At 46.8% G+C, this 22,992-nt stretch overlaps 1 protein-coding gene across 10 annotated transcripts in view; it reads right to left on the reverse strand.

Annotated features, from left to right (window-relative positions):
- The window catches only part of LOC138521215 (zinc finger protein 566-like), a 332,766-nt gene that overhangs the window by 7,378 nt on the left and 302,396 nt on the right, over positions 1–22,992 (reverse strand). The window contains exon 9 of one of the 10 annotated variants that reach the window (XM_069633875.1): positions 4,684–4,802. The exons of the other annotated variants lie outside the window; for them this stretch is intronic. Within the exon in view, the coding sequence (XP_069489976.1) occupies positions 4,684–4,802 (119 nt within the window). The remainder of the gene's footprint in view (positions 1–4,683; positions 4,803–22,992) is intronic. 10 annotated transcript variants of the gene reach the window in all.

Here is a 22,992-nt window from a genome sequence, read left to right on the forward strand (position 1 = left end):
TGGGAGCCAATAGCCCTTCAGACCATAGTGGCATTAGAAATATTTTTGAAAAACATATAACATTTCTAGTGTTTTACTTGGTTCCTCTGCATAACTCACAGGTTTGGCACAATAGAGCTAGACATGGGGTGGAATGACACGTTAGTTTAGGACAGAATATACTGTGACTGGGGTCTTGTTTTATTGGGAGGCACTCTGGGGTGGTCAGCAAGGAAGGGTCACACTTCTGGTACATGAAAAGAATAGCTTTGGAGGGGCACAAGGTTGAACAAGCAGTAATTTTCCAGCAGCGGGGAGGGGAGGTGCTGGAACATTTGGTGAGATGGATGAACATTTGGCCCTGACACACACAGGACAGTGATCTCAGAGGAAGATTTAAATGAATACATTCTTGGTTTGCAACATCTTGTCTCAGCACATCCATGAGAAAGGGACTTGTGAGGCACAGGAGGAAAAAGGTGGGGGCTGTCAGTGCTCGCTGTTCGCGGTGCTGCTGAGGGGGAGGGGAAACTTCACAATGACAGAATGCGGCCTAGTCCAAAGTTGGAGTCGAGGGTACACAAAATGGAGTCCAAGTGTGTCTAGCAATAGCCCCACCTCTGCTTATGTCAGGGCCTTCTTCCCCATGGCTGCAGAATGGCAAAGGAGGCATCCCCCACAAGTGCAAGAGCAGGGTGTCACTTTCGTGTATAATGTATGGGGGCCGGGGGCACAACTGACCCACTCCTTCCTTACATTAGCAATGACCCCAAACACATGCCCCCATGAATATATTGGTCAGAGCGCAACCTACTTTGATGCGCTGTTTTGCTCACAGTCAGTAGTTCTTGCGTGCCGAGTATCTTATCTAGCCTAGGTCTCATTCCTTTTGTGGGGCGAGTAGTTATTCAGCTATTTGGGCAACTGTTTGGTAAGGCAACTGCAGAACCCCAAAGTTGCGTTCATGCTGTTATCCATCTGACCCTCCCACGATCAGTGAAGGTCCCACAGTAGCTCGATGAAACTGGGAAGTGTGAAAGCACAGCGTTACATTGTATGGCATTCGTAGAAATGGCACTTGTTGAAAATAAAATTGACAATGTCATGATCTCTGCTTCCAAAAGATCAGGACTTGCCCGACTCCCTTGGAAGCAGACCCATAACCCCGGTTCCGAGTGCCAGCCAGTCCCAATTGGGACCTTTTGGACCCTGTCCTGGCGCCAGTGGCACCAGGCTCATAAAGATGCCCAGTCCCAGCGCTGGAAGCGCCGGGCTCATAATGCTTGGGTGGACTTACCTGCAGCAGACCATGCTGCTTACTTACCTGCCAGTTGAACCCCTGATCCTCTTCTGTTTGGGACTACTTTTCCTGTTGGGTGGGGCAGGAGCCACTCCCTAGGTTCAGAACACTGGAACTCTTCTGGAAAGCAGGAACTCTTTTCTTACCTAGGCGTGGCTGTGGAAGGAGACACCTAAGCACTACAGGAGGCTATTTAAACCACACCCGATGGATGAATCTTGCTTTGTGTTATTCTGCATTCTCTGCAGCAGAACGCTCATCGTGTCTTCTGCTTCTGATCCTGGGCCTAAGGGAACAAAGGCTTACCATCCTGGAATCCAGTCTTCAGCAGCACCTGTAAAGACAAAGAAAGAACAGGTTAGCACTACGGTCTTCAGTGGCAGCGCATCTCTTACCTGGTCCATCGGCTGTCACCAACGCCTCGCGCTGCATTCCGGCATCTGAAAGACAAAGGCTTACCTACTCTTTGCACGCTGCAGAGGCCTTCGGCGCTGCATCCCGCATCTGAAAGACAAAAGAAGGTGCGTTTAAAGACATTGGGCAACTTTATTACTCACGTGCCATTACTCCTTCCCACGCCGAATCCAGTGGGTATTCCAGCACCCTTCAGCTTCTCTAAAGCTCCGAACTTGTACCTGCAAGATAAAAGGGACAGTTAGTGCGCATCGTGAAGCAGGCTACAAGCGCTTACTTACGTGCTTCCAGGCGCTTCTATTCCTCACGCGGGTTCGATCCTCAACTCTCATCAGCCCGCCATCCGCCATCGCCGGAACCCTGCAAAACAAGAGCTATCATTACAAAAGACTTTTAAGACATTTGAAGTGCCCAGAACTTACCGTTCGTGCAGTTAACGACGGACAGCAGTCCTCTGAGGTCAAGAGGCCTGCACCCTTATCCAGTGAAGAAACTGGTTACGGCACCCTGCCCCGAGGCAGATGGAGAGCTCGGCGTTCACTTACCTAAGGTGAGGGCGTTAACCTTTGGGGTTCTACAGGAGAAGAGAACGGGAAGAGGAGAGAGGCACCCAATAACCCCAGTTCATTAATCCCATATTTTCTATCTGCAGACATCTTACTCTTCAAGTCAGACATACAGTGCACAGAGGTCCAGCCCAAAGAGCCAACCGTGTGTTACACATCACCTTTGAAGATACGGCATTCACCCAGTCAAGACCGGCGCCTCTGCGGGAATCAGGTGAGCGTTACAGACAAAGAGGATACATTTCAAAAGAAAAAATTGGATGCTTTATTTGGACGCTTTATATAAACATTGTTGAACAAAGAAATAGATGGTAATCATTTGAACCGGGAACTGAACTGTTCCACAAGGTCTGCTTTAGGTGGACAGGGCACGTTTGCAATATTTTGTGGCAATGTATGTGTCCTTGGAACAAAAACGCGCGCGATTCCCTGAGTATGTATGTCCAAGACAGTCATAATAAGATCTTTCACAAAATTGAATTCCATTTCCTCGTATATTGGCTTGACCACCCATTTTTTGCTTCTTTTCGTAAAGGCCATTGTGTAGCGAAGCATCCCAAAGTTTTCCACAGTCTTCAATTGTTCACGCCCTACATTCTCGTTATGCGCTAATACCGCTAGTAATGTCCAATATTACATCCCGTCTATGCCGAAATGCAATCTCTTTGGCCTGTACTTTAGGCACATTTTGTGGAACACCTCCAAATCTCCCTTGTGACAGAATTCTGTGAGTCCCTTCAGATCTCTTGATAGAGTTTTATCAAACACAATCTTCTCAAGAGCTTTGTGTGGCGGTAAAGATGGAATCAACCACATCTTCTTCCGTTCCTGCTCCGGCAACAAAGGGCCATGTGCACACTGTTGGAAATGTTGGTTTTCTGTCCAAGAGTGAATGTTGGAACAGTGGTGCATTAGTGACCGCCATTTCTCTAGTAGAATTTCCACAGACCCATCACAAGTTTTGGAGCGCCACCAAAGATGGTTGCTGAAAGACTGGGACCACTGTAAAATATTTTCAGAACCTTTTTTTTTTCCAGCAGCTGAGATTTTTTTATGGATTGATTTTGCAACGTGCCATACATCAAATTGAGGGCGAATATTTGGAAACTGCTCTCTCATTGTAATGGCTATTGAAACGTGTCTGTCCATGACTATGTGGTCGATTTACATTCCCCTTGATTAGAGATCTTCCAGGAATTTTATAAAACCAAGTTTATCCATGGCCACTGAGGATTTACATTCAGACACCTGCACCACCACCAAACTCACCATTTTTTTTAGTTTCCATGTCCTGAAAGTGGTATGTACAGTACTTTGCTGAAAATCCGGGGCCGTCACACTGTCCATCGCCAGCTAGCCTGAAACGTTTTTCAGAGAATGTACTTTGAATAGACATTTGTTCAATTTACCAAGCTTCACTAATAGCAGGGAATAGATGCTGACATTGATATTTGTAGTACTGCGTTTTAGGAAGGAACTGGAGTCCCACAAAGTGACAGAAACTGGACAACTTACTCAAACTAGACCCACTGAAAAGTAAAGCAGCTGCACACAGTAGATTTCCAGCTGGCAGTTTCTCCAGCAACGGTTAAGTGGACCATGAACATTTTGCATGGAGCATTTCACAGGTGGCTTGCATTTTGAGGTTATTGCCTTGTGATACACGTGTAACATTCATTGATGGCTTCCTGCATACTTCCCTTCTCACTGGATGCACACATTTCAGCATCATTATAATCTCCATCAAGCAGCTGTCGAATCCAATGTATTTGGGCTTCTTTATTAGACTATCAGCCTGCATGAATGCTGTTTCTGACTCAACTGTGGCCGACATATCAGCCCAACTGGACAAACGGTAGTCGAGATCTTTGGCTAGTTCCTCGGTCAATTGTGTTGATGGTTCAGTCTGTTATTTCAGCTTCTGTTACTTGAACACGAATCAGAGAAAACATCAATGTCGATTGTTTTTTGGGTGGCCCTTTTTTGGCGGGTGTCAACTGTGTCAAGTGGTCTGCGACTAATTCAAAAGCATCTTCATTACATTCAGTTTCATCTTCATCTGGTGGAGCTCTCACATTGTAGCAATTGTCCAACAACACTTTGCTGGCTTTGCGGATCACATTCAATTCAATTTTCTTGCCATTGGGCAAAAGCATCTCAAGTCTGCTTATTGATTTGAACACGCTGTGCATCAAATAATAGTTGCTCCATGGTGAAATCAGTTTGGCAAGCAGCATCTCTGATTTCTGTAGCTGCCTGTGTCTGCATAGTTCAGACACCATCAGGCAACTAGCAGACGGGTTGGAAAAACATGTTCAATGTAAATTCAACATACAGTATATGGCACTTCAGATTTTTTTAAAAGCATGTTATGAAGGTAACAGCACAAAACACTGTTTGGAAATGAAATTGTTTGTTAGTTACCTTTGCTTTCTTGGTTTTCAGTGAAACCTTCTTCTTCACTGTAACGACTTCACCAGCAAGCTGGCCCGCCAACTCGGATCCCGTGCCTTGTCTTCTATATCCCGATCTGGTATACATCGCTAGAAAAGAGTATTCATTAAAAATAAGTCATTCGTATTTGAAATCAAATTATTCCATCGCACACATGCTTACATAGATACCCTCATACACTGCATGCTCCTCCCCTACCTACTCATCCTTCCGCTCCTCCCTGAAAGCCCTTCTTCACTCCCATCTGACTCCCCTTCCCTACCCCTCTCCCCACGTAACCCTTGCCCCACCCTTCCCCTCCCCCCTCCCCCAATGACCTCAAATCGGTCACTGTAACCACTTGGGGCATTGAGAACACCAGATCACTCTATGTTCTACATATTGTTCTAATGACTTGTTTCATGTTTGTAAATATGCTTCTCTCACTTTTGCACCTGTTATATGTAAAAAGCACTTTGGCTTAAAGCACTATATAAACTCAATAAACAAACATAAAATATACATTTTGAATTTCACCTGATTGATGGCTCGTTTACTCGATGACTGTGCGAAACCCAATGATTGAAATGTTGCACTGAAGCAATTTGCAAAAGATGCTCATTTATAATAATGTCAATATCTAATGGTATTAGATCTCGGACATACTTTTTCATTTGAGGGAACTGTCAGTACGCATACCTCTGGCTCTGTATCAGCAACGAAGGATGATGCAATTGTAGTCGAAGTACCAGCATCACCCTGTAACACAGTACTTGTTTTAGTATGGATGACGTAGACAATGGTACAAATCAATAAAAACCCATAAATGAAACATTATGTAAACAAACGACAGGATACGTAAATTTGATCATATTATCCCAAATTCCATGCATAAAACAGTTCCGGAACGGAATAGCTAAATAAAACTACCTGCTGCGCGCTCAAAGTTGCTGTTGACTCCAGGGAAGACATGGATGCAGATTCTTGCTCCTTCACAATCACTGCATTGTCATGGCGTTGTAAAGGGAAAATCATACGATAACCTAAGAAATTGACATGTAAAGCGATCGATTACGAAAAGATTATGCTCATTTCCAAGGGCACTATAGCATAGTTCTGTTTGCCCATAAATCGTTTTCTATCATGCTCCTAAAAACAAGGACAGACGTTTAGCAAAATGGGGTTCAGTTATAAAGCAATACAATCTTGTAAATTTGAAAAGTATTATATGGGGCATTTACACCTTAAACAACAATCTGTCCATGTAGTTACCTGTTCAGTACCCCAAGGCCTACAGCTAAATCAGGAACCGTGACTCACCTGAGGCAGCGCGTGCATGAATAGAGTCGGAATTGCATTTGGAAGCAATTTACGAGATGTTCTTAGTCGATGCTTCTTTGTGTACTGCGATTGGTCGTACATATTCGTGGCAAAGTGCAGGCTGCAGAATCGATCACCCCTCGAGTTCCCCAAGACTTCATGGGCTCTACTTTCAAGATCTTCTGGGGCAAATCCACAATATCTGACCCATTCTCTTATTAGATCTATATTCCTCGGGAATACATGTATTGTAGTGCCTTTAGTTTTGTTATGGGTCTTAGTGCGGCAACTGTAAACCGTACATGCAGGCACTGTTGGGAATTCTGTATAAAAAAGGTCAACATTATTAGAAAATTACTTTGCATAAATGTGTAGCATAGCCGGCTGTATTATAGGATAACTTTCATACACAATTAATTGATATGACGCAAATCATAACATGTTACTCGTCCCTTAAATGTACTATTGTGCATCAAAAGGAAACATGCTTATAGACACGGTCCGCGAAGGATGCAATTCGATCCCAATTGACACTGATGACAATTGCTATATATCGATAACATAACAAATTAAAATCAAGTCAATGGCAATGAGATGAATAAACATTACACTACTGGGTACGTTTGTTCGAAATAGATACAAATTTAAAGATCAAGTAGATAGGATTAGGTGACCTGCCCTTACCTTGACCAACAAATGGTTAGATTCAGCAAGCAGGGTAGTTAGTAGCAGGAGAACAGCGGGATGTTCTCAGGTAGGACGTTCACGAGTTGACTTGCAGTGCTCAAAGATGTTCTCATGATAAATATCAAGTGGTTTATAAAGAATTAGAAAAGTGGATGTGTATGTGAATGAATGACGTGTATATGGCGTGGTTTTATGTGATATGATATGGCATTTATAACGTGCCTATACACAAGTGTTTCAAGGCGCGACGAGGCAAGGGAGGGGGAACAGAGGGAAGACAGACAATGATCCTACTAGGCCAGGTGTCATTCAGATCGCACAAGTGCATGGGATGGGGAGGGAGGAGAAGTGCGGGGGCAAAGGGGAGAGGACAGTGCAGTACATGGGATAAGAAAATAATAACAATAGGTAAAAGTACGGCCAGCAGGTGGCAAGTGCAACGGTAAGTGCAGACGTCGGGTGTTAAGTGCTGGTAGTGGGACTGTAGGGTTACAGAAACAGTCCCCAGGAGCAGGGGTTGCCAGGAAGGCAGTGCAGGGGTGCGATTGGTGGGGGAGGGGACCTGGGCCCGAGATCAGAGGGTGGCCAGGTAACCAGTGCAGTTTCAGTGTCAGCCAGGAAGTTAGCAAGGGAGAGGAGAAAAAGCAGACACAAAGAGGTGCTTACGGAACCGAAGATGATTCTTCTCAAGTTTCAGGGAGGCAGGGAGACTGTTCCAGAGGGAGGCCCCAGCCGAATAAAGGGATCTACCACCAACTCATTGCTTGGAGAAACGACTGACCCTGAGGGAGTTTGAGGCAAATGAGTGAAGAGCTTGAGAAGGAAGGTATTTAGGAAGAGAGAGTTGAAGGTATTGAGGCCCCGAAAGGCCTTGTGGACGATGCAGAGGTTTTTGAACTTAATCCTCGCAGCCACTGGGAGCCAGTGCAGAGATTTCAGTCCTGGAGAAATACAATCCCTGGGCTTGAGGCCAAGGACAAGTCTTGCAGTCCTGTTCTGAATAAGTTGGCAATGGCCAGAGATTAGAGCATGCAGATTTAGAGAGAGGCTGCCCAGCCTAGAGAGAACCAGAGCTATGGAGACAGTGAGCTTCTGGGGGAAGGAGAGGAAAGGAAGAATACCCCTGAGGATGTGCAGCTGGTAGTGTGACTTCTTAGAGACGTCAGAGATGTGAGGAGAGAAGGAGCGTATAGTGTTGAAGATGACCCCAAGGTTTTTAGCCTTGCAGGTGGGAACAGGAAGAGGGCCAAGAGAGGATGGCAAGAGCTACAGGAAAGGAGGGAGCGGGTGTGCCGATGAGGAGAATCTCAGTCTTACTGGCATTAAGGCAGAGGTCGTTGGCGGCAAACCACTCCTGGATAGCAGACAGTCAGAGATGAGGGAAGTAGAGGAGGAGGCCGAGGATAGCCTGAAGATGAGCTGGGTGTCATCCGCATAGCACTGAAGTTGGGGCAGAGAGAGGCTATGCAGTGGACCAGGAGTGCCAGGTATTGGTTGAACAGCCAGGGAGAGAGGTTAGACCCCTGGGGGACACCACAGGTAGAGAAAAAGATAGCACAGAGGAAGGACCCCAGTTGGACCTGGGAGGGTCTGTCGGAGAGGAAAGAAGTCAGCCACACCAGAGCCTGACTAATGATACCAAGGTTATCACGGAGACGGTTGAGCAGGAGGGCATGGTTGACAGTGTCAAAGGCAGAAGAAATATCAAGCAAGATGAGGATGCAGGGGGTGTTCGAGTGAAGGTTGGAGAGCAGGTCTTCATGGATGTTCAGGAGAGCAGTTTCCATGCTTCTGGCCGCTATGAAGCCAGACTGATGGTTATGAAGACAACCAACAGATTCAGTGTGGAGATTAAGCTGGGAGATGGCCAGTTTCTCCAGAAGCTTGCCCAGGAAGGGAGTGATGGAGATTGGGCGATACTTAGCCAGGCAAGAGGGGTCGGCAGAGGGTTTCTTAAGAAGGGGGTGCACAAGGGAGTGCTTCAGGGGGGATGGGAAGACTCCAGTGGCGAAGGAGTGATTGCAGAAATCAGCCAGGGAGTCGATGTGGTCCTTGATAGTTTTGAACGAACAGTGGTGAACCTGTTTCGACGAGACTTTCATAGATCGGACTTGTCTAGAAACCTCGTCTGCGGAGAACAGGGGAAAGGAGGGAGGAGAGATGGCTGCAGAAAGGTCAGAGGAAGAGCAGGGAGTGGGGGAGGGAGGGGATAGAAGGAGTCAGAGGACAGGATGTCCTGAGTTTTAGAGATGAAGTGAGAAGCCAATGCCGTACAGAGGGCCTGGGAGGGGACAGGAGAGGTAGAGACTGCGGCAGGATTGGCCAGGTCCTTGAAGATTTTAAAGAGTTCAACCGAGTTGTTAGAAGCCACAGAGACGCGGGTTTGGATATGCGCTCTCTTCTTGGTTAGGGCAGAGAGCCGGCATTGCCTTTGCAGCAGGCGGCAGGCCAGCTTGTCAGAGGATGTACATGAAGCACTCAATTTCCTCTCGGCCACCCTACACTTGCGTTTTAGGGTGACTAGGTCTGAATCGAACCAGGAGTTGAACCTGGCTTTGGGATACAGGCGGATTCTCATGACAGGGGCAAGGATATCAAGAATATCAGATATAGCAGAGTGGAGCATGGAGAGGGTTGTGTCAGGACGAGAGTCAGCCGGGGGGGTGGGGTGAGAAGGTTTCGGCGAAAGCCTCAGCCGACACGTGCTTCATGGGTCGGATGACCGAGAAGGTGGGTGGAAGTGATGGAAGTGGATTGGCCTGAGGGGTAGGGAGGGTGAGGTGGGAGGAAAGTTATCACTCCAGGAGAGAGGGGTGGTGAGAGGGACAGAGAGGGGAAGGTCTGAGGAGATCAGAACATCAAGAGTGTGCCCTGCAGAGTGATGTGGGCCAGAGGGGAGAATAGTGAGTGAGAGAGAGTCGCGAAAGAGTACAGAGGGAGGACAGGAAGCATCCAGGTGGATGTTGAAGTCTCCAAGAAGGAGAAGCGGAGTAGTTGAGGCCAGGACTGAGGTGGAGAGGTCCGCCCACTCTGAGAGGAAGGATGAAATCTGACCAGGTGGCCGATAGATAGTAGCCACAGTAAGTGAATGGCTAGGGGAGAGAGAGAGCCTGCATTCAAAAGAGGAGTAGGCCTGCGTAGGAGTGACAGGGGCAGGAATTCACTCGGGGAAGATGAGGGCTACACCCCCACCAGAGCGGTTGGCCCTGGGTGCGGAGAGGATCTTGTAGCCGTCAGGCAGGAGCGTATCAAAGCTTGTGATAGAGCTGGCCGTGAACCATGTCTCGGTGAGACCGAGGACATCAAGGTTAAGTTCTTCCAGAAGGCGGCAGATATCAGAGGAGTGTTTGACAGCAGAGCGAGAATTTAGAGTGGCAATATGAAGACGGTTGCCATCCTTGAAGGACTTCCGGGGAGTGGTACAGATCAGAGGTACACCCTGCAGAGGTATAGAAGGAGCCAAAGAGGGGGCAGAGAGGGAAGGGGAAGGCAAGGTAGCCAAGGAGGAGGCAGAAGGGGGGGGGGGTGAGGTAGTCAAAGAAAGGGGAGAGAAACAGCAGGAGAAGAAAGGAAGTTGATGAGGCGCGGGAAGCGTCTAGGAAAGAGGTGAAGGTTGGCCTGAGGGCCTTGGACCAGGACAGTCCCATTAGAGTAAACATTCATGATAACCTTAGAGGAATGGAAGGATGCCAGGAGGATTGCAGGGGTGTGGCTGCTTCAAGGGGAGCCTGCCTGGAGACACTGGGTCTGAGGAGGGCATGTGAACAATGACCCCTGCGTGTAAGATACCTTTAAAGTGTACATGATGTTTGGCACCTTGGCCGTTCCAACCTCTGCCAGCCCCCTTTGGCAGTGCACATCCACTGATGCCAACTGCCTCCGATAATGGAGGTTGATGGATGGGCATGGAGAGTGCAGACAAGGCTCGCAACACTGCTGAATGGAGACACACTTATGTGGATTGCAGGGGTGCGGCCTGCTTTAAGGGGAGCCTGCCTGGAGACACTGGGTCTGAGGAGGGCATGTGAACAATGACCCCTGCGTGTAAGATACCTTTGAAGTGTGCATGGTGTTTGGCACCTTGGCCGTTCCAACCCCTGCCAGCCCCCTTTGGCAGCGCACATCCACTGGTGTCAATTGCCTTGGATAATGGAGGGGGGATGGATGGGCATGAGGTGTGCAGACAAGGCCCGGAACACTGCTGAATAGAGACAAACTTGATTCACTGAAAAATTGAAACATCCATTGATAAATGTTCTGTTGTGTTTTATTTTGTTGCTGATTTTGATGGCACAAATGTACTATACATTATAAACTTCGGGTTGCAGCACAGTGTGGGAAAATCCCCTGTACTGACTGCTGTCACTGGGGAAGGTTTCTCTAATGGCACCAACGACACGGGCGGGTGTTACTTGTCGAACGCAGTGTCCAAACCTCAAATGAAGCCACCATGTAAACGAACGATAGGCCACCAGCCTGTACCACCTGTGAAAGAGAAAGATACAAACTGTTTTTAAATTAGCAAGATAAGTGTATTAAACCTTAGTTGAAAATGCAATCTTGTATCCAATGGCATTGTTGCCAGTACAAATGTTACTTAGACACTGTACAATATTGAACGACTATGCATTCCATTACATTTGAGACACAAAGAAATATTGCTTCATGATTATACATGAAATAAACATAAGGAGACCACTATGATTTCCCCAAATTGCGAATTGATGTATAGAATTGCAAGACTATATTTGTTTGGCATTGATAGATCAAAGTTACGACAATACAGGAGACAACCATGAAATGGTAGTGGCCTTTTTGCCATCACAACTAGAGTACACTTACTCGTTACTTGGATTGCAAGGGCGAACTGTTGCTTGAAGTTCGTGCATAAGCACCATCATAATCCTCAACACGGACCGTGTGAGGCAGCTGCCCTGAAGTCGTACAGCTCGGTAACGCATTGCGGCCGTGCCTCGCCTTCCGATATGTAGGACAAGCATCCAGAGTTTTCTCGGCAGAAGCAGTTCTCCTCCTCAGTTGGCATTAGCGCGCACCGACTGCAGGTACACCAGGTGGAAACGTCGTCCATGCGACTAGGCTCATCGGTTGAATCGTCCTCCCAACTGTCGTCCGAAGCCCCATCGTTTGCACATCTATCTCCGAGTAATTCCACTTCAGAATACTCTGGCTCGTACTGGTAGGGGTGTATTGTTGCCATTATGGAGCAAAATAAAATTGGATAGTAATGGTACTAGTATCTGTTCGCACGGGCTATGAGCAATGAAGGTAGCTGACCAGAGCACAGAAACGAGGCACAGAATACTAAAAAAAGAAAAGACAGTGAAACGATTGGAAAAGCAAATCTAATGTTGTCTGATGAGAAGCAGTCCGTTTATACTTATTGAGGAAAGAGGCGTCCTGCCATTTCTATGGAGACACGTCATTAGCATAAGCGCAGAGAATGTTGACACCAGACGTGCACTGGTGTTGTGAAATGGGCGGTATGCGTCTAGTAAGCTAAGTATCAGGGGCGGGGGATATGATTTAGTGCGCCGGGGCAGTCCACCTTGGGCGATGCAGCGATGGATAAAATTATCACAAGATGGCCACGCCCTGCTGCCTGTTTTGGCATGTGTCAAAAAGAGGAAAACTACGGTAAGGTGCATAGGAAATGTTTGTACGATCGATCAACGTATGCTTAAAAACACATATATATTTTTGAGCGCACTATTCCTTTAAACCTTTTTTGTCTGTGTCATCTCTTGATACCAGGCCGGTCTCACAGGGTGGCATGTCCACATCCGGGGGCTGGGCAATGTTGCCCCAGATGCATATGTTGTGCAACATTGCACATGCCAGAACTATCTGGCCTTCTTGTCCGGTCTGTACATGAGCGCGCCCCCACTCCGGTGTACACATCCGGAAGCGGGCCTTCCATAGGCAGGCCAAAGGTGCGCTCAATTGACACCCTAGTGTGGATATGGGCCCAGTTGTATGCCACCTCCTGTGCCGTCAGGGGAGTTTTACGAGGAGTCAAAAGCCACGGAAGCTGTGTGTATCCAGATTCACCTGAAAAGGGTATAGACATAATTGTACATCATGGTGATCTGTGGAAGCATTCCCTTTAACAGCAGCATCTCAATTGACAGTCCATGCTTGTATTGTGATGTTGCATTCTGGTACCTGTAGTCCATTGTGAGGGACTGGCCTGTTGGGAAGCATGTCTTGGCCATTCACGGATGAATTGTGGATCATGCCCTACCCCTGTGGGTTGCTGCCTGTCATGTGCTGGGTGTGCGTATGGGTCCTGCATGCAACAGGGCCTTGTAAGGGCATGCAATCTCTATGTGTGTGTTCCCCCATTACATGTCACCTGTACAGCAAGGTTAGTGTGACGGTAAATGTATTCAACCAATATCCAGGTCCATTGGCTTCTATACACCTCTCTGTACGCTGGCATTGTGATGTTCCGCAGGACCATGGCATCATGGGTTGATCTTGGGAACCAGGCACAGTAGTGGGTGATCATATGAGGTCGGCATTTTGTGTGTGACCTCGACATTTAGTGAATGGAACGTATTCCGGTTCTTGTAGACTTCCTGCGAGGCCTGGGGTGCCACCAGTTCATGCAATGCAGGGATGCCACCACATTGGGCATGTGGGCAATGGCATTCACCTTGCCTTTGTGTCATTCACCTGTGCCAGGGTGGTGGGCAGTGCTCTGGAGAATGCAGGCTAGGAAATGCCATGCAGCGGAAGCACTGTGTGTTGGGAAAGGTACGGGGTATGGTCGCACACCTTGTGCGGCTCCTCGCAATTCTCCTTCTCCTCATCCAGCCTGGAGCAGATGTATGTCAATGCTGACTGCGATCAGTGGCAGCATGGTGGTGCAGGGAAGTGTGTTTGGGGAAGGTGTGGCCCTTTTGTATTCTTCCAGGGTGAATTGGGTGCACAAGGGGCCTAATTTTATTCACCTGTATGCATTTACTGCCTACTTTCAGGTGCAGGTATCTCTGCCTTGATTTTGCCAGTATTACCAGCAAATATCAGCTGGTATTACTTTGTGATATGCCGATGATACCAATGTGCCGGTATTACTGGCACAGGTTTCCGGCCCATCCGGTATTTTTGTTGCCGGTATTACCAGCACTTGTAATTCCAAATGATATGATACCGGCGCCTGTAATTCCGGCAACTGTGTTCTGGCAAACTTGAACTTGGTCAGACCGGTAAAAGTGCTGGTAAACGATATTTACACCACTTTTACCGTAAACTGTCCAACTCGTAATGAGCCCCAATGTTTCACAGTCTTTGTTCAAAAGTGCTCTTTATATCTATAGCACTGGTGTTTTATGTTATGTTGATTTATACCGCGCACTGCTACCACCCAAGGGCACACTGCAGGCACTCACGTGGTTCTCCAAGAGAAAAGGGCGGGAGGTGTGTGATAGGAAAGGTTCAGAACCAGGAGAAACTGGCATCTGTATGCTTTGTGTTGCATGAGGGAGTTGGTTGAAAGGCCCCGCATGTAACCCTGAAGTTAGGACTCAGTGCCTCTGATGTGTGCTAGGGTTTTATGTTGAGTGTGTATGTTGTATGAGGTTAGTGTGGGGTTACGGTCGAGCGCACTGGTTGGTTGTATCCATAACGGGTCCAGTGTCGCAGATGTCCGTTAGGTGTTTTGATTGAGTTTTGTTGGTGTTCTTTTGTGTAGTGTTCTTGGATTTATGCATTATGTGCATTGGTATGTTCTGTCTAAGGTTATTTACAGAGTCTGAGAGTTAGTTGAGTGTGAGAATTAGATTAATGCTAGGTGTGTATGTGTACAGCGGCTAGCCCCTAGTCGTGTATAGTGGTGTCAGTTAGTTGGAGGAGCAGGAGAGGGGGAATTGGTTAGTTTTGATAGTGCCTCTGAGGTGTCTTTCAATGTTCTTGGTTGTGGTCCATTGGCCAGTCCCGCCTACTCTCAAAGCACTGAGGCTAACTTCCCCACAGTTTTTCCGAGTGCAGAGGGTTGGTTGTACCTAGCATGCTCCTAATTACTCGTCAGGGAGTAATTGGAGCAGTTGTGGTTTGGCCTGTTAGCAGTTGTCTGTTAAACGGACACACGGCTGGTATTGCAATAGATTTGAGGAAGTGGCACGTGGCCGGGATACCCTGGTTATGTAGGTGAGACATGGTTAGTCTGATACTTTGGTTCGATGCGTTAAAAGCCTTCTATAAGTCAAATTGCGACTCCCACTCCCCCTTTCTTACCAAACTCTTCAACTCCATCCTAGAGTTTTATTGTAATCCCGAAAGAAGGCAAAGACCCTCTGAAATGCGCATCATACCGCCCAATCTCCCTCATCAATGTTGATGCAAAGATTTTTTCCAGTATTCTGGCCGCTCGCCTGGCAGTAGTTCTCCCTCAACAGGTCTACACCGATCAAGTAGGATATGTAAAAGGAAGGCAGGGGGCCGACAGTATTAAGAAAACTTTAGATCTCCTGGGTACTCTACGAGAAGCTGGGACAGTTCCACCCTCCCATCGATAAGACGTTGAAAAGGCGTTCGACCGGGTGGAGTGGCCTTTTCTACGAGCGGTATTGAAGTGGTCAGGGCTGGGAATGGCATGGATCCAGGGAGCAAGAGCACTGTACCACAGGGCCCGGGCCAAAGTGTCCATCAATGGCACCTCATCAGTGCCCTTTGCACTTACACGTGGTATGAGACAGGGCTGCCCGCTCTCCCCTCTAATATACGCCCCAGTCATTGAACCCTTAGCACAAGCAATTCGATCCAACCCCCTAATTCACAGCATTCCCCGGGGAGGCAAGGAATACAAATTAGCCATGTTCGCTGATGATATTTGACTTAATCTCATCCAACCACTAGAATCCATTCCTGCCCTGTTCCAGGAAATAATGCACTACGGCGCCCTCTCTGGCTTCCGGGCAAACCTCCCAAAAACCATTGCAGTTCCACTAAAACCAAACTTAGAACCTCTGAGACAACTACAGGCAGATTGGGGCTTTCTGATACAGTCCCGCTCAGTCAGATACCTGGGGGTAAACATCACGGTCTCCCTCTCAGACCTCTTTGAAGCAAATTACACCCCCTTATGGCCTACCATCCAAGAGGATGTAAATAGATGGTCCAAACTACCTCTGTAGTGGGCGGCTCGCTTCACCTCTATAAAAATGAACATATCACCCCGCTTTTTTTTCCTGTTTCAATCTCTCCCAATAATCATCCCTAACTCGTTCCTGACAGAAGTAAAACGCACCTTGTTAAGGTACTTATGGGCCGGAAAAAAGCCTAGAACACCATACTCTGCTCTTATTCAACCCAAGGAACAGGGGGGGAATGGGATACCCTGATCTAGAGTAATACTACAGGGCATCCCAGATCTGAGTACTACCAGACCACCTGCGGGAAAATCCTGAGAAACAATGGGTAGCGATAGAAAATGACATCTTCTCACCTGTTACACTGGGAGAATGGCTGTGGGTCCCTCAACCAGTAATGACGAGACGAATTAAAGAGCACCCCATCTTGAAGGTTCTATGGTCACTATGGCACCCATCTTGAGCTATGCGGGGAGTCGCATAATGGTCCTCCACTCTCAGCTGCATCTGGTCCCCTCCCATTCAGGATCTCATAAATGAAGTTCCCACTTTCCAGTCTTGGTATGAGGCGGGGCTTGTTAGCGCGGGGCAGATGTGGCAGAAAGGGTTTTTCATACCCCTATAAGACTTTAAGGAAGCTCTGCAAGGCTCCGATGTTTCTCCCATGCAATTCCTTCAACTGAGGAGTGTCCTGAACGACGCCCGCTGGGGCGATGCACTAAAGCGCCCTCTCACCCCATTGGAACAAATACTTAGCGCCCCCCAGTTAACAAAGGGTCTCATTGCACCGATGTACAAGTCCTTGCTCACTAGAGGTCACCTTGAACGCCCACCATCTGAAATCAGGTGGGAAACAGAACTAAGACTAGAAAACAAACTAGAGGTCTGTAAGGCAATACATAGAGCGGTTTGGGCATCTTCAACCTACAAATATACAAATATACAAAATGCACAATGCGCGCCTACTGGTCAGATGGCACTACACTCCCTTGAGGCTGTCAAAAATGTTCCCAGGGGTGTTCCCCAACTGTTGGAGAGGGTGTGGCGAGAGAAGTGACTATTGGCACCTATGGTGGCAATGCCGCTAAGTCCAAACGTACTGGAAAGAAGTTCTGGGGTGGATTCAAGCCATAGATGGAATACCCAGGGTACTAACACCTGTTTTAATCCTATTTGGGGTCGAGGCAGACGATGAGGACTCATATGTAACACTTAGACACATGCCTCGTAACCTACTGTTAGCCGCGAGGGTGTGTCTCACTGTTAAATGGAAGTCGGCCTCTCTACCCACAAAAAGAGAATTGCGGACTAAAGCACACGCCATTTATGAAATGGAGAGCCTAACAGCCGCAATCCAGGAATCTCGCATGAACATAGACATGATATGGCTGCCTTTTCTCGAATTCTACAGAGCATACTGGGAATCCGTAAGACCAATTGACTAGTTCCTGCAGAGAAAACAACAGGCATAATTTCCATAAGCATCCCACTCCACCCGAGGTCGTTCACTCCAATGTCGAAAACATGTGATGTAATCCAGGCGCAGTGTACTATAAATAATAAGTAGAACAGTGTAAAGTCCTGCCCAATGTTCGTTTGTTGCAAATGTTATTATGTTGAGTGAGGCAGGGGGGAGGAGGGTGAGAGGGAAGGGAGGGGGGTTTCGTAAAACAAGTTTAGTCCATTTCTTTTCGAATCTCACGCAAAAGTTGTAATTTCAATGTTCTGCTCATCTATACTGTGAATTTAACAAGAATAATGTTGAGCTTGTTCATAAAACTCAATAAAAGTAATTTGAAAAAAAACTAAAATTAATATTTGACCCACTCACAGTACAAAAGGCAGTCAGCCAAAGCAACATTGTGGAATTTGAGGCAAGTGTTCGGGCACTATCCATGTGGTACATATAGATTAACTGAGAAGTCAAAATCGTTTACATTAGATGATAAACTCAGGCCGTGGAGACACTTTTCCAACTGCAAGATACCAAACGATTTCTATTGAATTCAATGCGCATGTAGCAAGAAATACATAGGACAAACAAGAAGACCAGTATACAAGAGGATCATAGAAGACAGGTCGAGAATAAGGTGCAGAAATACATCAGCACCACTGGTCACACATTTCATTGAACAACACCACACACCGGATGAAATCTTATGGTGGGTGATCAATGTGGTCACAGCTTCATTGAATAGCAGCAATGCTGTAACACACAAAGAGTCATGGTGATATACAGAACAAAGGTCCACATTTCAGGACTCAAGGAAGAATTTCCATCCATGATTTAAAGATTACCAACAGACGTACTCGAACAATACGAATCTAAAGAAATTTGAATATACTGTGATGTATGAAAAAGATTGAAAGTTAAATCTGGGCTTGTGGAATGTAATACATGGCATTGGAGCACAAAGCCCCAAGTTAAGATAAATCCGAGTCGCATCGGCATCAATGATATAGCCTTTTAGCCCTCCAGGGCTTCCGGATGACAATTTTGCAATCATTGTATATTGTGACAGACATGTAGCTATGTATCAGTAGGGTTGTCACACAAACAAGTCAGTTTAAAAATGTTGTAGTCCAAAGGACAGTGGTGTTAGGAATCATGCTGTCCATCCTCGCTATGCAGGTGACCAGGATGTAGCTTTTTAGCCCTCCCAGGCTGCAGGATTATGACAATCATGCCCAATATACTGTGAACAGACATCTAGGTATGCATCTGCAAGGTTGATACTTAAGCGGGCATGTTGCAAATTGTTTAAGTGTAAGGATAGTGGTATTATGAATTACGTTTTGCACTTCAGAGCACTGTTGTCTTGCTTATATAAGCTTTCCTCCATAAATACGTACATGTTACTCCAAGAATGCCCAAACTACGGTGTACAGCAAATGGGCCAGATAATACAATTTAGGTTTGATCAGGGGCGCTACATTTTCCCTTCTAGTTAGGCTCTTAGACGCATGATTACTGCCATAGAGACGCTGGGAGCATAATCACGTATGAAGCTGTATCTGGGAGACCCACACAATGTGGTAGGTAAGTGTTTTTAACTAACTCGCTAATCAGATTAAATATATTATTATCTCGGCACAGTACTTATTTATTTTGCATTTTTAAAGCGCGCTGTTACAGGAATAGTTTTTTTTTTTAGTTGCATAATTCTTTTTGTTAATCTTAGTTGCGTATTTATAATGCGCTTAAACACCCAGAGGTTTCTAAGCGCGGACCCAGGGATCGAACCTGTGTTGCTTCGTGTCGTCTTGCTTCCAAGGCGCGCACGTTGCCGTTAAAGGCATACTCTAGTAAAAAATGTTATTGTCCCTATGGGTCGGCCATGTTTTTTTAAGGCTAAGTGGCTCGATTTTAGAAAACTTTCCTATGGACCTTACCCGAGTTTTCGTCCATTAAACGCACGTGAAAACAAGCACCTGGGAGCCGCCATTTTCTGATAATCCTATCTTTTCCCCGATCGCCCTGGCTGACCTGCTTTTGCGGCACTAAATCAATTCCCCCGCCCCTGAGCCTGTCATCAGCAGACTCGTACCGCCCATTTCCCAACGCCAAAGCACGTCTCGTGTCAACATTCGCTGCGCTTCAGCTAATGACGTGTCGCCATGGAAATGGCAGGACGCCTCTTTCCTCAATAAGTATAAACAGACCGTTTCACAACACACAGCAGCAGATTTTCGATTCCATTCCTCTCTCTGTGTTACTTTGAGTATTCTGTGACTCGTTTCTGTGCTCTGGTCAGCTACCTTCGCCGCTTGTAGCCCGTGTGAACACCTGTACCATCTCGGTAAATTATTTTACTCTGTTTACCACACAATGGCTACAATAATGCCCTACATGTACGAGCCTGAGTATACCGAGGAGGAACTACTGGAAAGGGAAGCACGCGAAAACGATGGGGATTCGGACGGCAGTTGGGAGGACGATTCAACAGATGAAGAGCCTAGGCCTAGTCGCATGGACGGCGTCTCCACCTGGTGCACATGCAATCGGTGCGAGCTAATGCCAACCGAGGAGGAGAACTGCTGCTGCCGAGAAAACTCGGGATGCCTGGCCTACATTTCGGAAGGCGAGCCACGACCGCAATGCATCTCCGAGCTGCCAGACTTCAGGGCAGCCTGCCTCACACGGGCCGTGTAGAGAATCATGATGGTGCTTATGCACGAACTTCGAGCAACTGTTCGTCCTCGTAATCCGAGTAACGAGTAAGTATACTCTGCATGTCATGCCACTCCTATTTCATGTTCTTCTACTATATCCAAAATTACATCTACATATCATTGTAACGCATGTAAGTCATTCAATAGTGTGCATTGTCTAGATAGCATTTGTCCGTGTAAAATGCCATTAGTTACAAGAATTGTCATATCTGGGTCATTTAAAAACAGTTTGTTTCATTCCTTTTCACAGGTGGTACAGGCTGGTGGCCTATCGTTCCTTTACATGGTGGCTTCACGGGAGGCTTGGACACCGCGTTCGAAGAGTGATACCCGCCTGTGCCGTTCGTGCCATTAGAGACACGTTCCCGAGTGACAGCGGTCAGTACAGGGGATTTTCTCTCGCTGTGCTGCAACCTGACCTGTATAACCTTTAAAGTCTTCTATTTTTGTGTCATGAAAATAAGTTACAAAATAAAACACCACATTTATTTTAACAACGTTTGTCTCGATTTTTTAAATGAATGACATATATCGATACTATCAATTACCATTGGATTATACAGGCCTTAGGGTCTTGGCCACTATAATACACCGGTTGAAGTGTGGGTCTGTGCTCACAAGAATCTCCGGTATGTGGCATTTGTTATTGATAAGCAACGATATACTATCATTGATATAAAGGCGATATACTGTATCTTGATATAAAGGCGGTTCGCGCCGGTGGATGCGCGCTGGCATGGGGGGGGCTGTCCGGGGCGCGAAAGGCCAAGGTGCCAAACTACATATACACTTCAAAAGGTGTCCCACGCCAATGGGCCATTGGTCACATGGCCTACTCAGACCCCGTGTCTCCAGCCAGGCCTCCCCTTGAAGCAGGCCGCCCCCTGCAATCCACATAAGTGTGTCTCCATTGAACAGTCTTCCTCTGCCTTATCTGCACGCCCCAGGCCCATCCATCCCACCCCGCTGTATCAAAGGCGGTTCGCGCCGGTGGATGCTCGCTGGCATGGGGGGCTGTCAGGGGCGCGAAAGGCCAAGGTGCCAAACTACATGTACACTTCAAAAGGTGTCCCACGCCAAGGGGCCATCGGTCACATGGCCTACTCAGACCCCGTGTCTCCAGCCAGGCCTCCCCTTGAAGCAGGCCGCCCCCCTGCAATCCACATAAGTGTGTCTCCATTCAACAGTCTTCCTGTGCCTTATCTGCACGCCCCAGGCCCATCCATCCCACCCCCCTGTATCAAAGGCGGTTCGTGCCGGTGGATGCTCGCTGGCATGGGGGGCTGTCCGGGGCGCGAAAGGCCAAGGTGCCAAACTACATGTACACTTCAAAAGGTGTCCCACGCCAAGGGGCCATCGGTCACATGGCCTACTCAGACCCCGTGTCTCCAGCCAGGCCTCCCCTGAGGCAGGCCGCCCCCCTAATACCACGACATACATACGTCATTCATTCACAAACACACCCCAGTTTCTAATACTTTAAAAACCACTCGATATGTCTCATGAGAACATCTTTGTGCTTTGCAACTCAACTCTTGAACGTGCTACCTGGCAACCACTGAGATCTATGCTAATCTGCTTGTCGTCGTGCTATCCGTGAACTCTGTGACCGACCGCTTCGAGCATACCCATCAGTGCGCTACCTGTGGCCATCCACCTATTCTCCCGCAACATACTGCTCTGCTTGCTGAACCCAACTGTTTGTTGGTCAAGGTAAGGCCATGTATCCTGGTTATATTTCACAGATTTTTAAATTTCTATCTATTTTCCAGTAGAGTACAAAATAGTGCAATGTTCATTGGTCTCATTGGTATTGACATCAGTTTCCATTGCTATGCTATCAATAGATCTATTTATTTTAATCTGTGACTATTGTGATTGAATTGCATCCTTCGGGGGTCCAGTCAATAATGTTAGCATGTTTCCTTCTCATGCAAGTCAAAACATCCAAGGGACGAGTCACATGTTCAGATTTCAGACACATGAATTATACATTTCTACAACTTATGCAAATACTAAGCAGCACATAATGAACTGGAATAGTTCCTGCGACCAAAACAAACCTTGCATTGATCATTGTATGATTGATTTACTTTTGTATCAAATCTTTACTCTTGAAGATTGTATAATAATGTCGATATTTACTTTTCAGATTTATCAACAATGCCTGCCTGTTCGATTAGCGGTTGCCCTTCGAAGACCCATGCGAAATCTGAAGGAACTACAATGCATGTATTCCCGAAAACTGTTGATCGAATAAGAGAATGGGTCAGACATTGCGGATATCCACTGGATGAGCTGGAAAGTAGAGTCCAACAAGTCTTAGAGGACAAGAGGGGTGATCGATACCGCATCTGCAGCCGGCACTTTTCCTTGGACATGTACACAACTTCTTGGGTAACAAAGAAGAATAAACGGCGAACGACACGCAAACTGCGCGAAAACGCTATTCCCACTCTATTCGTCCACATTCCGCCACCGGTGAGTCAAGTGTCCCGATGTAGCTTTAGGCCTTGCGGTAGTGTGTAGCCGAATGGATTAATAGATATTGTAGGTGTTCTATCCCTTGTAATAATTTCGATATTGATATGAGTGTATAGTTTTTTGAATAATGACATTTATCAATATATTCTTTTTCGATTTCATAACCCACAAACGCAATGTATATATATATGGGGACAGGGAACTGTGCTGTATTGAGCATTTTTCAAGTATTCTGTCGTCTTACATGGCTATTTTTAATATTGGCATTTCACTATCAATCATTAATTGACCTTTACAACTTCTTGACTATCCCTTGAATCTGAAGCAAGACCATTCTACATCCTTGACGTGGTCGCAGTTATCGACCACTTCTAGCGCGTATCAGGTAATCTTACTAGGCTAATCCGCTACATACTTGTTTTATGCATGTCAAGTAATAGTTACTGCTTTCCAATTGATATACACCTTAGTTATCGTCCACTGGTGTTTGTTTTCATTTGTAATTAGTGTTATCCATACTAATGCA

Source organism: Ambystoma mexicanum, chromosome 13, assembly GCF_040938575.1.
Source record: "Ambystoma mexicanum isolate Mex_15411 chromosome 13, UKY_AmexF1_1, whole genome shotgun sequence".
Lineage (NCBI taxonomy): Eukaryota > Metazoa > Chordata > Amphibia > Caudata > Ambystomatidae > Ambystoma > Ambystoma mexicanum.